The sequence below is a fragment of the Mytilus californianus genome, unplaced genomic scaffold (assembly GCF_021869535.1).
Source record: "Mytilus californianus isolate M0D057914Y unplaced genomic scaffold, xbMytCali1.0.p SCAF_2, whole genome shotgun sequence".
Taxonomy (NCBI): domain Eukaryota; kingdom Metazoa; phylum Mollusca; class Bivalvia; order Mytilida; family Mytilidae; genus Mytilus; species Mytilus californianus.
In genome coordinates, this window is record NW_026262668.1 from 76,305,330 (window position 1) to 76,323,706 (window position 18,377).

Below are 18,377 nucleotides of genomic sequence, written 5' to 3' on the forward strand. Positions count from 1 at the left end.
AAGGTTTTGCCAAATGCAGCAATGGCAATCCACTCCTGGGGTAGAAAATCCTTATTATTTTGACAGTTTTTTGTAAATAGTTAATTTATAACTATGACCATATAAATGAACATTCATGTCAACACAAAAGTGTTGACTACTGGGCTGGTGGTACCAATCGAGAGTCACTTCGCAAGTATACAAATTATCCAGCTACCCATTTACTAAATAAAAACATACGTAAAGATAGAATCTTCTTCCAAACTTAGCGCAGCATCTAGATACCCGTAGATAGAGAGATAGTACATAGTTTTAATCTGTAAGTATTTGGAACATTCAAGTTATTTGTATATATCTGCTCGGGAGGCAGAAGTCTAATTCCACACCAGTTCGACAAAAACTTTCCAGTGGGAATCCTGTCATTAGTATGAAGAAGAAGATCGTGATGACTGCTTTTATCCAAAAATCTGGGTTATAAAATAAGGAGATGTGGCATGATTGCCAATGAGATAACTACTCACCAGAGACAGAATAACATTGGTGTGACCAACTGTGATATGTCACCATACAGCCTTCAAGAAGAAAACCAATACCGCATATAGAAAGCTATAAAAGGCCCGACATAACCTAATGTAAACCAATTCGAACGAGAAATGTATGTACAAAACAACAAACGAAAAACAAATATGACATACAGCAGCAAACGACAACCATTGAAGCACAAAACAACTAACAAAAACACTAAAGACACAATGTACTGATCTGAGAGTACTCGCAGATGTTGAAAGCTAGTTCCTAAGACTACAATAATAAGATGTTATTCGTTCCGTTGTTTGATATAGCCGAGTGCTTGATCTTGTCAGATTTTATGGACTTCCCACTTTTTGAATTTACCTTGGAGTTCGGTATTTTTGTTAATACTTTTTATAGTAGTCAAAGCTGGTTCCAAGCCAGTAACAACTGATAAAAATTTGTACGGGTTCCGCAGAACCCAGTGTCTCGCCTCCTTTTGCTGTTAGTCGCAGGCTCAACAAAAATGGGGAAAAAATTATTAAAAATTTTCCTCTAGATACTATCTTTTGATTGTAAGAAGTTTCTATCCAAGTTTGGTAAAAATCCAGGATGGTTTATGAATCTAATAACTGTTTGAAAAACTTTAACTGCAGACTGTATGTAATGTTAACTGGAAGAAAAACTAAGTCCATTTATAAGTTATATACGGAAAAACAGGAAATTTCCTTCTAGATACTAGCGTTTGATCATAAACAAGCTTCTGTCCAGTTTGGTACAAATCCAGGATAGTTTAAGAAAGTTATTAAAATTTTAAAAACTTTAACCACAGAGTGAATGTAATATTAACTGGCAGAAAAACTAAGTCCATTTATAAGTAAAATACGGATAAACAGGATTTTTTTTTCAAAATTTACTTCTGGATACTATCTTATGATCATAAACAAGCTTCTGTCCAAGTTTGGTAGTAATCCAGGATAGTTTAAGAAAGTTATTAAAATTTCAAAAACTATTTGTGGACGCCGCCGTCGCCGACGACGGAATGTAGGATCGCTATGTTTAATTCGCTTATGCGACAAAAGTCGCAGGCTCGACAAAAATCATGTATCCAAGCCAATCATGAAGTTTCTTTCAAACGATCTTTGATGTGTTGGTGTAATATATGATGGGATACCGGTAGCACATTATTTTAGGAATATGTTTGCCCGGGGCGCTGTCTGGACTATTTGCTGGTGTGTGTTGTTTTTTTTACATTTCCAGCCGACTCAGTCCGTTGATGGATTGGTCTGGTGTATTTTCATCGGCGAAAACAGATACAAATGAATGGTTAAATGCGTCTTTCTAACTTTTACTGAATGTCGACCATAGTGTTTAGGTTTGAACTTTTCCACATCATCTCTATTCTTTTCTTTTCTCTTCACCTATTGCCAAAACTTTTTTCTTTCTCTCTCTCCATCTGCTTCCTTAGTATTTGTGATATATTGTTTTGGTGTGCTTCTTCTGGTTTGGATTTTACTATCTTGTAAATTATTCCCAGTGCTTTTCATTGTTTGAACGATAAGTCTTGAAAAGTTGCTTTAAAAATGTGTAAATATTTAATTTATTATGTGTAAACAAGAAAATCACAAATATTGCTTTCATGGGAGAGGTTGGTCGTTATCCTCTTTTTCTAGAAACAGTATATGATATGTTGAAATACTGAAAATATTTAGAAAAAAGAGTGATATATTATTATCTGTATCTAATATATTCAATGTTCCAGAGAGACGAAAGATACCAAAGGGACATTCAAACTCATAAGTCGAAAATAAACTGACAACGCCATGGCTAAAAAAGAAAAAGACCAACAGACAAACAGACAAACAATAGTACACAAAACACAACATAGAAAACTAAAGACTGAGCAACACGAACCCCAACAAAAACTGAGGATGATCTCAGGTACTCCGGAAGGGTAATCAGATCCTGCTCCACATGTGGTACCCGTCGTGTTGCTCATATTATTACTGACAAACCCGGTAATAAGTCTAAATCGTAAGGTCGCATTCGGGGAAAAAGGGACGGGATTGTAGTTACGACATTTGGAACATATCCATATCATTTGTGAAACGGATATTCCATAACGGTCGTAAAATTTACGAAGGGATGATTTTAACTTCACCACTTGGAACTCTTGGTTTAAAAGCTTCCTTGTGAGCAGCAATCCTCTATCAAGGAAATTATGATAGAAAATACAAGCCCTGGAATATTGTATCAACTGGGAGATATATATTCCGTATGCAGGCGCTGCTGGAATGTTGCTACATAGAAATGGAAAGTTCACAATTGCCGGGAAGATGAAATCATCTCTTTTGTCGAAAAGTTTTTTTTTCAACCGACCCTCAATTTCTAGATGTAAGTCAAGATATGAGGTAGACTTAACTGTATCTGTTGTATCCTTTATCTCAAGTTCAATGGGATAGATGCGTTCAACATAGTCGCCAAATTTTGCACTATTTAGTGAGAGAACATCATCTATATAGCGGAAAGTAAAGTTAATGGATACTGCTAACTTCTTTTCTTTCATCCTAAGAAGTTCTTGTATGAAGTCAGCCTCATATGAATAAAGGAACAAGTCGGCAAGAAGAGGGGCACAGTTGGTTCCCAGTTGGTTTTTATTGCTGGTTTTAATTGAATGGTTTGATTATTTTGTGTGTGTGTGTTTTCTTAATTGTTTTAAAGAATCATTGTAATGATTGAATATAAATTTGATGTACTGATTTGTTCAGTTCAGCTTTGAGCGCTGTGATCAAGGATTTGTATAGTAAGACATACTATACAAATCCTTGCTGTGATTAGCAATACAACAATAATCTATTCTATTTTAGTCTATGATAATATTTTCTAATTCAACCCAGCATTCTTGTATGGTATTTGTTTTTCATTTCCGTATGAAATTGACCATCTCTTTGTCATTAAATTGTCTATTTTTGAATAGAAGAAACTGGTTTGACAATTAAAAAATGGGTCGAAATCGGAAAGGAAGTACCTATAATAACCGGTCCTGTATGTAATAACTCTTACTCATTTTTACGCTTTCAATTAGGGAAAAGCCATTCATTTTATAAACGTTAAATTAACATTGACTATATTTATTACCTCCCCTGTTTCTTTATCCTGCGTTAATATTTTCTGCTCAAAACACTTATTTGTTGCTAGATATGCCACTAGGAGCAAAACCAGTCTGTATTTCATGTGAGTGTAATGTTTCCACGCTGTGGAGGAGATCGGCTAGTGGCGATCCAATATGCAATGCTTGTTACATAAAGCAGAACGAAAGTGGCATTCAGTCGAATGAAATTCAGAATGGAACTTTAACAGGCATCAAATCCAATGGAAATGGTAATGGTCCAACACTCAGAAAGAGTTCTAGGATAAAGCCATCAAAACACAAGTTTATATCCGCAACAAGAGCTCTAGCTACAAAGGGAAGGAGTCGACGTGTTGTTTTCAAGAAAAGTGTAAGTAGTATAAAGTACGAATAAAGTAAAATAACAAAAAATTATACTGAACTCCAAGCAATGAAAATTCGAAAACGGAAAGTCCCTTATCAAATGACAAGCTCAAAAGCTCAAACACATCAAACAAATAGAAAACAACTGTCATATTCCTGACTTGATATATGTAAAATTGAGAATGGAAATGGGGAATGTGTCAAAGAGGCAACAACCCGACCATAGAGCAGACAACAGCTGAAGGCCACCAAGGGGTCTTCAATGCAGCGAGAAACTCCCGCACCATGAGGCATCCTTCAGCTGGCCCCTAAACAAATATGTATACTAGTTCAGTAGTTTATTTAAACTGGTTCTGTTTTAATCCTTTTTGAGGTCTCACTAATTAGCGACAAGAAGAATAAATTTAGTGACAAGAAGGGTCAAGAAGACTATCTAGTGACAAGAAACTTTAAAAAAATATTATTAGAATAAATATATTAACAAAAATATGCATTGACAGCAATAAAGAGATTTTCATTTTTTTTTATTATATTGATAGATGAAGAAATTAATGAGTCAAGATAACATTTGGAGGTTTGCCTGTGATCTGAACAATTTCTTTCAAAGAATTAATATTGATGACAGCTTGCATATATCATCAGCAATATTTTGTTTGTTTAATAGGATAGGTACATATGTATTCTGCTATTGCTTTATTCATGGTTTCAAGAGAATGGCCAGGCATTTTTTTCGAACGCTTAAGGATGAACAAATTAGAATCATGGTTGGAGTAAAGGACGTGTGTCCCTTATTGTATTGCTACAACAGTGAGCAACTGTTGAACACTCAACATTGTCTTTAATTACCTTTAATCTTCAGTCAACTTTAAACTATGCATAAACATCATACATATCGTTTGATAAGTCAATACCCAAATAAAATATTCACGTTTTAGTAACATTATCTTTTCTGGACACTGATTCACGTATAATGCATTTTGTTGTCGCTTCTTGTCGCTTAATTTATTCTTCTTGTCGCTTCTTGTCGCTAAAATTCTTCTTGTCGCTAATTAGTGAGACCGCCTTTTTGGAACCAAAAAAGTTAATCCTTTTTGGAACCCAAAAAAGGATTAATTTTCAATAGGATAAATTGTTAATCATCAATATTTGCATAGCAGTAAGAAGAAAGGGAGCTGCTGATGATTTTAGGACATTCTTTGATTCTTTCCAATTGATTGAATTGTAAACAATGCAGGACGTTTCTGCCATATTTTGTAAATGTGTTTTGGTAATGATTTTTATACACCTTAGCACTATTTGTCCGCCATTACTGGACATCACAATGGTTCCCATAAATTTTTTAAGTCATAATAGAAAATATCTGACACCACAATAAAAAAGTGATTGTTGTATGACGTCAATAGTTCAAGAGGCGCAGATTCTCAGGTCAAGCGGCGCAGATTTCCAAATAGCGATAAGGTCTATTATTATAAAGGGAGGAAAATAAAATAGTTTCTAGAAACAGATGTTAAGGTTCATCATAACAAATGGACAAAAATGGCTGTATTTCCACCTCAAAAACTACTCTGAGTACAGACTTACCTGTCCAGTTGGAAAAGTTTTAATGCCTGGCATCCACTAGATATATAAAAGTTAAATGCATTTTGTGTTTCAGAAAGATAAAATCTTTTTTGGATTTTGATGGTCATTTTTTTCCTTTCTGCAGAAGGTATAAAAATAAACTAAGTTGGGATAAAACTTTGAGATGCTCCCTCTCAGGTAACAACTTTATTGTATTGTATTGATTGTCCTTGATTGACATGGACAATAGATAGACAATAGGTATCTACACATCTATAGGTGAGTTAAAGGGTTTAACTGAGTGGACAGTATCAAAGCAATTCAGGTGTTTGTTTATTTTTACACCTTCTGCAGAAAGGAAAAAAAATGCCCATCAAAATCCAAAAGTGATTATATCTATGAAACAAAAAATGCATTTAACTTTTATATATCTAGTGGATGCCAGGCCTTAAAGCTTTACAAACTGGACAGGTAAGTCTGTACACAGAGTAGTTTTTGAGGTGTAAATACAGCCATTTTTGTTCATTTATTATGATGAACCTTAAGAACCAAATGGAAAATACATTTTAATCATACATTCATTTTCCTTGATAAAAATGTATCTCAATTTATGAATGTTACAACATGTACAAGAACATTCGTAAAACAGTCATGACAGTGCACATGATAATCAATAAAAAAAAAAATTTTAATGCACCAAAAAAAGACATGATACAAATGTAGTTATTTAAAAAATGAAAAAGATTGTTCAGAAAATATCAAAAAAGATATTTGTTATGACTGCCTATGAAACAACTTAAAAATAAGAGTCGCATCTCAACAGACTGCACAATATCTAACGTAAATCTGTTAAAATAGAATTAACACAGCAGATACATGTATGTTTACTTTTACAAATTGTGACTTGGATGGAGAGTTGTCTCATTGGCACTCATACTGAGAATGTTGAGCTCTCACTAGTGTATATTAAAGTAAAAACTGTCAGGCGACTTCTTATAGGGGTTATTGCCCTTAAATGACAAATTAAAAAAAAAATTCCCTATTATCTCTAAAATTATAATAAATAGAGAGAAACTTTAAACAGCAAAAATGATCAGCAAGACAAGATCTACAAATAAGTATGCATAGTGGAAATCGTCAGTTGACTCCTTATTAGAGGTATTGCCCTTTGAAGACGATTTTTACCATTTTTTTTGCGTTTTTGTCTTCCATCTTTTAAATTATAAAAAAGATAGAAACTTGAATAAGCAAAAATGATCAGCAAAACAAGATCTACAATTAAGACAATATGGAGGAAATCGTCTGATGACTCCTTATTGGAGTTGTTGTCCTTTAAAGATTTTTACCATTTTTTTTTTGTCTTATATGATTAAAATTATAATAGATAAATAGACACTTTAAATCACAAAAATGATCAGCAAGGCAAGATCTACTAATAAGTCAAATTTTTCCGATAAAGTTAGTAGACCTTCACTCTGTATATAGGAGTGATTGCCCTTAAATGAGGATTTTTTTACCCTCCATGTGTTTTGAGCAAAAGATAAAGAAGATAGAAACTAAACAGACTAAATGATCAGCAATACAAGATCAACAAAACAGATTTTTGTCATGAATTCTATTCTCGCCTACAATGTTGGAGAGTGCCCTTTGTTGAATATGCACATAGACCATGGTAAGCGACACAGGCTCTTTAGAGCCTCTAGTTTTATATATCAATACTGAATATTTGTTTTTACTTTTCAGCAACCACTCAAGGCGCCAACTGCAGTAGCCACAGTAGTAACTGGGGAAAGTGTTTTTCATGATGTAAGTTCATACTTCATACAATGTTTAAATATAGAGGACATAATGTAAATAAAATTGAGAATGGAAACGGGATATCTGTTTTATGTTAAATTTTATTGAATGAACTGGTGTCATATGACACCAGCTCATAATCGACACACATTTCTCTATTATAAAGTGCCCTTCATGCAATGTCAAGTTTGATTGCATGCATTTATAACTGCATTTTACTGAAAGCCTACAAAAAACAATTTTCAATAGGGAATTTTATATTGCACTATTTATTATTTCATTTCACAGAACCTTTTGAATGATTCATTTTATATTTTTGTAGAGTATATAATTATATACAGGCCTTATCCCCACACCCCCACCCCACCCCCTTTTGAAAGGAGTGGGTGTACAATGTATACCACATAAAGGGTTAAAGATGATTACAAGTGTCCATTTTGACCTCTGCTTTTGACAGATCATAAACAGTCAGAACTCAGACATAAATAAGTCCAATTTTGTTTTTGACTTGTAGAGGTGTAAACTTATATGGTTGTTGGGTTGTCTTCCTTTAATTATGTTTAAACAAAATACGACCCTAACAAGTTCAATGGCTCAGTGTTGTTTAATTTGGCTTGGTAACTTTTTCATGATAATTAATACTTAATGAAGTTCCATTAGTTGTACAAGTAAATCCAAACCTCATATATATGCTTTACATCAGTTATAAATGATATACTACAGGTTAAAATGCCAGATTCTGATTGACTAATACAAGGGAGAAAATGAATCAGCTGGAGACAATTTTTTGAAGGTCACCCTCTCGTGCAGACCAATAAAAATCTATAATTTAAAAAACAATGAATTAAATATACCAGTACATGATGAATAATGTTAAAGACAATGCTCAAGTTCTATGTTTCATTCTCAGGCCTTATTCATAGATTGACAACATCAAAAAATACATCCTGCTTCACTTTTGTTACTAATGACTTTAAACATTGTTATGTACACAAAGTCATAGTTTATTTCTTTGAATTCAGTATAATAAATCAAATAACAAATAGCTGAAAGGATGTTAGAGCAGATTGTTACCCCTAGGAGAAAAAAAAACACAGTGTCAACATTGGCTTTGGCTCACTTGACAATGTTTTCTTGGGGTAACAATCTGCTCTAACACCCTTTAACCTATGTGTCATTCATATAATAGGCTTGATGAAGTGTTTTCAGGTTGTTGAATATTTAAAAGGGCTTGTAATCAAGTTTCTGAAATTTTATGTGCTAGTCTGAAATGTTCCAATCCTGAAGAACAATAATTGATCCATTTAATTTTCGTTTGTGAGAGCTAATCCAGTTACCATATATTCAATGCTTCACTTTCAAATTTCAATTTCATATACTTGAACCTCTCCATGTCATTTTTTGTCAAGGAATTGTTGCAAAGCGGCAAAGCCAGAAGTAAAAAAATAATATCCGAGGATCGCTTATCCTATTATTGAAATCATGTACAAAACCTACATTCAATACAAACTATTAACATACTCCACATTTATCTTACAGGGAATGTATTACCAGGTTGGGGATGTAGTCTCCTTAGTAGACCACGACCTGTCTGTGTATTATGCCCAGATAAGAGGTTTTATGCAGGACCAGTATAATGAAAAGTCAGCTGTAATTTCATGGTTATTACCAACACAGAATAGTCAAGAAGGGAACTTTGATCCCACCACATATATAATGGGTACGTTTTTGGTCTTTATCTGAGATTGAAATACAGAGCTTCGGGTATGTTTTGTTATTCTAATTTACATTTATGTATGTAAGACAATCAGATTATTCTTTTCTTTGTAAGCTTAAGAATATAAAATTTTTAAACATTTGGTCATGGTATGATTGCCAACTATCCATGAAAGACAAAATAGATGTAATAAATACACATCTACCAGTTTGCTAATTTCCAGTGTTGACTTTCTTGTACATTAGTATGTGTACATGTAACTTTCTAATATTTAAAGATAACCATTTAGTCTGGTCTTTTACAAAAGTTCTTAGGGGTATATATGTACAAATGGAGGACTGCCGCCAGATTGCATAACCTACCTGTCAACAATGTTGCATCAACTGTATTGTACATACAAAATACTAGATTAATTTGACAGCTCTTTTTAAAAAGTTTGAAATTAATTGGACATTCATATTAAAGAACTGTAAAGGTTTGATGATAGTTTTAGGCCAACTACCTAAATAATGGATATGAATGGAAAGTTTGATGGTAGTTTTAGGCCAACTACTGGTACCTAAATTATGGATATGAGTGGAAAATTTGATGGTAGTTTTAGACCAACTATGTATACCTAAATAATGGATATGAGTGGAATGTTTGATGATTGTTTTAAGGGAACTACATGTACATAAAAAATGGATGCAAGTAGAAAGTTTGATGATAGTTTTAGGGAAACTTTTGAACACAACAGATTTTGATTTCTTTTGTACTATAGCAGGATTCTCAAAGTTTATCTGTATAACAGAGTCCCTGGAATATATAATTGTAATATATACTCAAGTTGGTCTTCACATAGAAAATGAAAGGAATTGCAATATACAGTTGATGATTATGTTAATTATGGATTGAATTCACATGTAACTTGAGAAAAATGTTATGACAACATGAAACAGATGTCCCCCCTTTTGTGAGAAAAATTTGGTTGATTATATAGGGAATCACTGAAGCATGACTAAGCGAGCCCCCTCTTATGGCAGTCAGTGGGCCCCCTTATGAAAATTTCTAGATCCGCCACTGGATTTAAACAAAATATTATTCATCAATATGCTCAGGACAATCATTGTTTATATAAAAAAAATATTCAAAAAAATTCTTGGCTGCGTTGAACAAAGTACAATTCTGGTGGATGTGTAGGGAGGGAAATATGTGTCCTATTTTATGCAATCTATTCCTTATACAATCTTCCAGCCAGAATCTCAAACTTTCTACAATGTTTAAAAATACATTGAAAATGTACACCTCACTTTTTAAGATGGTGATACTGGTAAATTTTTAACCGGATTTAAAAAAAAAAATCATTTATTGATTTGGGGACGTATGGCGGTTGCCAAACAGTGACCGTTCATTAACATGAAAACCCTTTGACGAAATCTTTTCAAATTTAGATATGTTGTTTCATGTGACTAAATGAAGGTCAATTTCAATTTTCACCATTTTAACTGTTCTCGTTGAGTTTTAGACCTTTCAGTAGTAAAATTTATTTTTATTATATGAATTTGAGTTATTTCCCTTTGAACAGAAATTAATAATTAATTTCTTTGTCACTTGGTCTCTTGTTTTTTTAATTTTGAGGCCTGTCTTCAAATTGGTCCACATTTAGGTCCAAAGGGTCCAAAATACCACTTTTTTTTATTTAAAAAAAAATTGAATTCTTGGTGCTCTTTGATCATGTTGATATGCTGAATCTGAGAGGTATTTAGATTTTTTATTATAATTTGAAAATAGATATAACATCATATCTAATTTTAGAGAACTATTTTTAGTGGTTAAATCATATCTAATTTTGGAGAACTATTTTTGCTGTTTACATCACTGGTTCATGGAAATAAGTTTGAGTTATTTCCCTTTGAACAGAAATGGTTAAGTATATGTATTTTAGTCTATTAATGATTGTCTCTGTTCAATTAGTTTTAGTCATTAGTTGTCAAAAATTTCTTTATAACTATTTTTTTAAGTCATGTGTGGATACCCATTTTGTATAACATGAACAAATGTACTACAGCAAGTCCCAAAAGCCTCCAAACTTTCTAGAATGTCTATAAAATATTGAAGATATGTGTTTTTGTCTGTTTTCAGCAGCATTCCCTATGGCTCACTTGTACCCAGTCTGCATAATAAATCCTATTTTTATCAAGAGCCTTTAAATTTCTAGAATGATTGAATTTACATTGAATATGTGCACCTTTTTGTTTTGTAAACATATTTCTGGAGATTTTTTTTTCAGATTTTCTAGATGGTAATTATGTTACATGGAATCTTTGCAATTTAAAAAAAACTACATATAATTTATTTGTCTATTTTTCCAATTTTAGGTCCAGAGGAGGATTTACCCAGAAGTATGGAATATATGGAGTTTGTATGTCATGCTCCATCAGAGTATTTCAAGTGTACAAGTGGACCTTATCCAACTGTATCACAGAAACCAGATTTATGTTATATATGGACAACAACAGAAAATCTTATAAAGCCGTTACAATCAATAGAAGAAGTATTCAATGTGAAGTCTATTAAAAAAGAAAAGCCAGCAGAAACTAAACCAACAAAAGTTAAAGAGAAAAAGGCAGAAAAGAAACATGTAGACAAAATGGAAGTGGATTCATGATGAAAATTGATTTTTAAGTTTCTATTTTATAAACTTGAAATAAATGGTAATGAGATGACAATCTGTTAATTCTGATACTATTTAAAGACTGTAAAATCATTGTGTTTAAACAAAAGAAAATAGTAGGTACTGTACTGTTTAAATACATCTGTTTTGTATTGCAGTAAAAACAATAAATGTGTTACTGATTTTTCTTGCCAATGTTCAATTAAATTTTAATTTTACCAAGAGCCATTTAAACAGATTTTAAAAGAAAATTAAAGTTAAGTAAAACTCAGATAAATCTTGAAAAATTCAATAGAAAACTGTTTTTACCTATGAAACCTATATGTATTCTTCAAACAGACCAATTCTGAGGAAATTCATTGAAAATATTTATATTGAACTTGCAAAACAATAGATTATACTGTAATGAATAAATACTGTAAATTCAGAAATTAATGCGAGGTTTTTATTTATGCGAATAATGCAACTTGGTGATCATCGCAATAATAAGAACTCACATTCTGTATCTGATACATATATCTGTATGCAGATTTTCATGAAATCGCAATAATTAATCTCGCATTTTTTTCTATTCTATGTAAATCGCAATAATAAATGCACGCAATAATTTCTGAATTTACAGTAGTCTTGAAAATTGTAAAATTTTTGTATTGTAACAGTGTTATTAAATATAGAGAAGACAAATTTAACTTGTAAAAAGTAATATTGTTTGAATGAAAGTAATTGTAAAATACTGAAGTTAAACTTATAAAGTCAGTAAAAACTTTATGTGTGAGAATCGTTTTGTGATTGAGCCATCAAAAATGATTGGCATATATCTTTTTTCTATAATGCCCTAAATATTGCATTTCATTTTCTTTGGGGATAGAATACTGATGTCAAGGGAAATAATAGCTATATTTTTGCCAAGAGTTACCAAGCTCTTTGATTCACCTTCAGGTATCCAATCAAGTGTAGGCACAAATTGCGGCAGGGGGTCTGGGTCTGGGGCCGCTGAAGGCCCCCAGCAGGTTCAGGGCAGAAAACAGTTTTCAGCATATTAGTTGCAGAATTTTGTGTACAAAAAATATTATATTTACTGGTTATTTTATCATGATAATATACATGAAGAAAAGTTCGAAGAATTATAAATAATTGGTGAATTAGAGCAGTACGATCGGAAATCTAAAAAAAAAAAATTTTTATTTCCAATATGCATTGTCCAGCGTAGATCAGCGTAGCCCTTTAATTAAGCAGTACATCCTATTTAGTATTTTCATATCTATTCCTTTCTGATTGAGGATAGTTGATATGTACGTTAATTGATAGTACATATAGACGATCCTTAATTAAAAGAATAGGCACGTAAACACTGAGATTACTATATATAATAATACTATCCTTTTGGGCTAGACATCGACCATCCATCTTTTGATTCTTAAACCTTCACCCGGCCACACAAACACATACACTCACACACAGTTGATGCCCAATGCAGAAGTTCGGTTCTGTTCATACTATCGTGACAAAATTCAAGAAATTCATATTTTCTGATATCCTCTACTGTAAAATCCCTACCTGCTAAGGAATAATTATGGCCATTACACGTAGATCTGAGTTTACTCGAAGTTACTGAAAGCTAGTTGATTGATTGATTGCTAACTTGACGTCCAGTGGCAAATAGTTATGCATGTTCAGGACAAAAACAAATTTACAATAAATACAGGTAGCCATTAGGTCCTGTAATAGGGGTTGTCCAGGAGGAAGGTATGAAAATTTGAAAATGCCATTAGAAAATTAGGAGATAACTGTATTGTATTTTAAGCTTGGCCTTCGTTAAATGTAGATTTTACTGTCGCAAATTGAGTTTACCTATCGACGCGTAGCGGAGCTACGTAAATGAGGGTTAATGGATAGGGACAGAAATTTTGCCTTTCAGCAGACCACCTATGAACCCCTCAAAGAGTTGTTGCGAGTATTCTTAACGTGCAAAGAGCGTGGCATTTTCTCTACACTAGCCATCGGAGTTAACATCCCCTTTCTGACCATACATACAATTCTACCCAATACTCCATTCACTAAGGATGATAGACGAGTGTACAAATTACATTTGATAATTAAAGAATTTTGACGACTTCACGTGCATCTAGAGATAACGTTGTCATTATCTTTTTTAATACAAAAAAAAAAATTCTGTGTAGGCACGTGCCTAAAGTGCCTAACGGCAGCTACGCCCCTGACCTTAGATTGCCATAAAAATTTCTGTATTGTTAGTAGTAAATGAAAGTCCTGAAAGGGAGCCAAAAACTTCAAATAATTTGAGTGTTGACGTGTTAATTTATTTTTAGAGTTAGGAAAAAGTGTTGTATCATCTGCTAGTTAACTTGTTCTATGTATTTTCCCACCCAAATTTATTTTTGGTTCCTTAAGAAGCCTTTTTATGCCCCTGCCGTAACGGAGGGAACATTAAGTTTTACCCTTGTCCGTCTGTACGTCCATTTGTCCATACGTCCCGAAATTGGTTTCCGTTCTCTAACTTTAGTTTGCCTCAACCAAATGTCATGAAACTTATACAAAATGCTTATTAGCACAAAACACAGATCAAGTTTGAATTTTGGTGGCATAACTTTAACTGTTCTAGAGTTATGCCCTTTACAAATGGAAAAAATGCTGAATTTTTCGTTTCCGTTCTCTAACTTTAGATTGCCTCAACCAATTGTTATGAAACTTATACACAATGCTTATTACCACAAATACAGATCAGGTTTGAATTTTGGTGGTGTCACTTTAACCGTTCTAGAGTTATGCCCCTTTACAAATGGAAAAATTGCTGAATTTTTCGTTTCCGTTCTCTAACTTAAGTTTGCCTCAACCAAATGTTATGAAACTTATACACAATACTAATTGCCACAAAACTCAGATCAAGTACAAATTTGGGTAGCGTCACTTTTACTGTTCTTCAGTTATAATTATGTCCCTTTATAACTTTATATGATATGCAAGCGGGGGCATCATCTGTGTCCCATGGACACATTCCCCATTTATTTTGTCTTATCTTATGAGCTTATACCTTTTATACAAGCAGATGTTCCTTAAAAAGGGTCCTTGAGTTGATAAATTAGGCTTGAATTCCATTCATTGCTTCCATCTCGATGGTCTCACAGTATTGTGCTCATCTCTAGTGAGGGGGTTGGTTTGATGTTAGTCTGGCTTAAACCAAAGAATTTAGAATTGGTATTGGCAGCTACTCTGCCAAGCATGCAACATTTAAGAATAAGAGCAAAGACTGGTCGTCAAAGATCGAGAATAAGGTGTAGAGGTAGGGTAACATGTCTTCCTGCAAACTGTTACTGTTTGAGCTAGCACCTTTAAGATCCAACCTTATATGTCACACTAGTTGCAAAGCAGAGTATCTCCATATTTCATTTACATATCATCATCTTTAAATTGCACATTACATTTGCCATAGACATTATTCAACATACAGCTATTATTATCTTTGTATATCAGTTTTTTTTTACCCATTTGAATTGTATTTATTTGCTAATTTTTTCTCATAATATTTCTTTTTTATGCCCCACCTAGGGGCATTATGTTTTTCGGTCTGTGTCCTTTTGTTCGTTTGTCAGTCCATTCATCCATCTGTCCCGCTTCAGGTTGAATTTTTTGGTCAAGGTCGTTTTTGATGAATTTGAAGTCCAATCAACTTGAAACTTAGTACACATGTTCCCTATGATATGATCTTTCAAATTTTATTGACAATTTAGAGTTTTGACCCCCAATATCACGGTCCACTGAACATAGAAAATGATAGTGCAAGTGGGGCAACTGTGTAATATGGACACATTCTTGTTTATAATCAGTATAGTTGATTAATTTGAAATTATCTCCCCTTCCTCAATTTTAAAATTTCCTTAACCTTTTCCTTGTTTATCTGCTTTTCTCAAGTCTTTAAAAAAAAAATGGTTTTCTTTTCTCTTTTCTCTTTTCTCTTTCCATTTCAATATGGTGTGTATTGGTAGTTTGTACGCTTACTTATACATTGTATATAATCCTTTTTATTCTGTTTCCAGTCATCTTGTTTTTTATGCCCCTGCCGTAGCGGAGGGGGCATTAAGTTTTACCCTTGTCCGTTTGTACGTCCATTTGTCCATACGTCCCGAAATTGGTTTCCGTTCTCTAACTTTAGTTTGCCTCAACCAAATGTTATGAAACTTATACACAATGCTTATCACCACAAAACACAGATCAAGTTTGAATTTGGGTGGCATCACTTTTACCTTTCTACAGTTATGCCCCTTTACAAATGGAAAAATTGCTGAATTTTCGTTTCCGATCTCTAACTTAAGTTTATCTCAACAAAATGTTATGAAACTTATACACAATGCTTATTATCTCAAAAAACAGATCTAGTTTGAATTTTGGTGGCATCACTTATACCTTTCTAGAGTTATGCCCCTTTACAAATGGAAAAATTGTTGAATTTTTCATTTCCGTTAAGTTTTACCCTTGTCCGTCTGTACGTCCATTTGTCCATACGTTCCAAATTGGTTTCCGTTCTCTAACTTAAGTTTGCCTCAACCAAATGTTATGAATCTTATACACAATGCTTATTACCATTAAACACAGATCAAGTTTGAATTTTGGTGGCATCACTTTTGCCTTTCTAGAGTTATGCTCTTTTACAAATGGAAAAATTGCTGAATTTTTCGTTTCTGTTCTCTAACTTAAGTTTGCCTAAACCAAATGTTATGAAACTTATACACAATGCTTATAACCACAAAATACAGATCAAGTACGAATGGAAAAATTGATGAATATATATATATATATATATATATATATATATATATATATATTTTATGCAAGTGGGTGCAACATCTGTGTCCCATGGACACATTCCCAATTTATTTTAGTATGGGGTCCTATTTTTACAATACTGTAAATTCAGTGTCAATTATTGCGAGGTTTTTATTAATGCGAATAATGCAACTAGGTGAGTATTGCAATAATTAGGACTCGCATTTGGATAACTAAAACATAAATCTGTATGTAGATTTTTCTGAAATTGCAATAATTAAACTCACATTCTTGTCCATTTTTTAATAATCGCAATAATAACTGCACAGTATTAAATTGTAGTTTCCCTAAAAAAACAATTTATTACATTATATGGGATAAAAACGAGTGCTCACGCTGAAATGTCTCGCCTGCTTTACTGGCCATTGATTTTATGTTGAATGATAGTCCTAGATATAAAGCTTAACTACAAGTACCACATGAACTTAACATGATCCAAGAAAATGAGGTCAAGGTCAGATGAACCATGCAAGACACGTGTACACCTTACAATCAATCTATGCATTCAATATAGTTGACCTATTGCTTATAGTATCTAAAAAACAAACTTAACCATGAAAACTTAACATTGACCAATGAACCATGAAAATGAGGTCAAGGTCAGATCATACCTGCCAGACAGACATATTCACCTTACAATCATTCCATACACCAAATATAGTTAATCTATTGCCTAAAGTATTTAAGAAACAAACTTAACCATGAAAACTTAACATTGACCAATCAACCATGAAAATGAGGTCAAGGTCAGAAGATACCTGCCAGACAGACATACACCTTACAATCATTCCATACACCAACTTTAGTTGACATATTGCATAGGATAAGAGAAACAGACCAAAACACAAAAACTTAACACTGAGCAATGAACCTTGAACATGAGGTCAAGGTAAAATAAAACCTGCCAGACTGACATGTTCATCGTAAAATATTTTCATACACCAAATAAAGTTAATCTATTGCATATAGTATTAGAAAAAAAGACCACATCACAGAAACTTAACTTAAACCACTGAACCACGAAAAGTGGGTCAAGGTCAGATGACACCTGCCAGTTTGACATGTACATCTTACAATCATTCCATACACCAAATATAGTTGACCTATTGATTATAGTATCTGATATATGGACTTGACCACGTAAACTTAACCTTGTTCACTGGTCCATGAAATGACGTCGAGGTCAAATGAAAACTGTCTGACAGGCATGAGAACCTTGCAAGGTACGCACATACTAAATATAGTTATCCTTTTACTCATAAGAGAGAAATTAACATTACAAAAATTCGTAACTTTTTTTTCAAGTAGTCACTGAACCATGAAAATGAGGTCAATGACAATGGGCATATGAAACTTCATAACATGCATCAATATACAAAGTATGAAGCATCCAGGTCTTCCACCTTCTAAAATATTAAGCTTTTAAGAAGTTAGTCAACGCCGTCGGATCACTATTCCTATGTCGAGCTTTCTGCGAAAGTCGCAGGCTCGACAAAAATTAGACATTACAATCACCATTCAGAGGTGGCTGTAGAATGAACATAACCTATACTTTACTTAATATATATATATTATTATAAAACTTATTTTCAAAAGATTTTCCTGACTTATTTGAAGTCATAATTAATTATTTGAAGTCCTAATTAATTATTTGTATGAAATTTTAACCATTAACATTAGCTATAGAATAGCTATCGAGAAAATAATTGTTGTTATTGCTTCTGCTGCTGATAGTAAACACATTTTATTAATGTGCAGGGGTTTCTACACATATGGTAGTTAGATTATGGGATTATCCGAAGTAGGCTACAGAAAGACAAACATGAATG

General features: G+C 33.0%; 1 protein-coding gene across 1 annotated transcript; it reads left to right on the forward strand.

Annotated features, from left to right (window-relative positions):
• The first annotated feature begins 3,608 nt into the window (after positions 1 to 3,608).
• Positions 3,609 to 12,487, forward strand: LOC127728213 (GATA zinc finger domain-containing protein 1-like). The gene is made up of 4 exons (XM_052235445.1): positions 3,609 to 3,989; positions 7,286 to 7,348; positions 8,879 to 9,059; positions 11,414 to 12,487. Exons 1-4 carry the CDS (start codon positions 3,690 to 3,692, stop codon positions 11,701 to 11,703), a joined length of 834 nt encoding a protein of 277 aa, XP_052091405.1. The 5' UTR covers positions 3,609 to 3,689; the 3' UTR covers positions 11,704 to 12,487.
• The last annotated feature ends 5,890 nt before the right edge of the window (positions 12,488 to 18,377 follow it).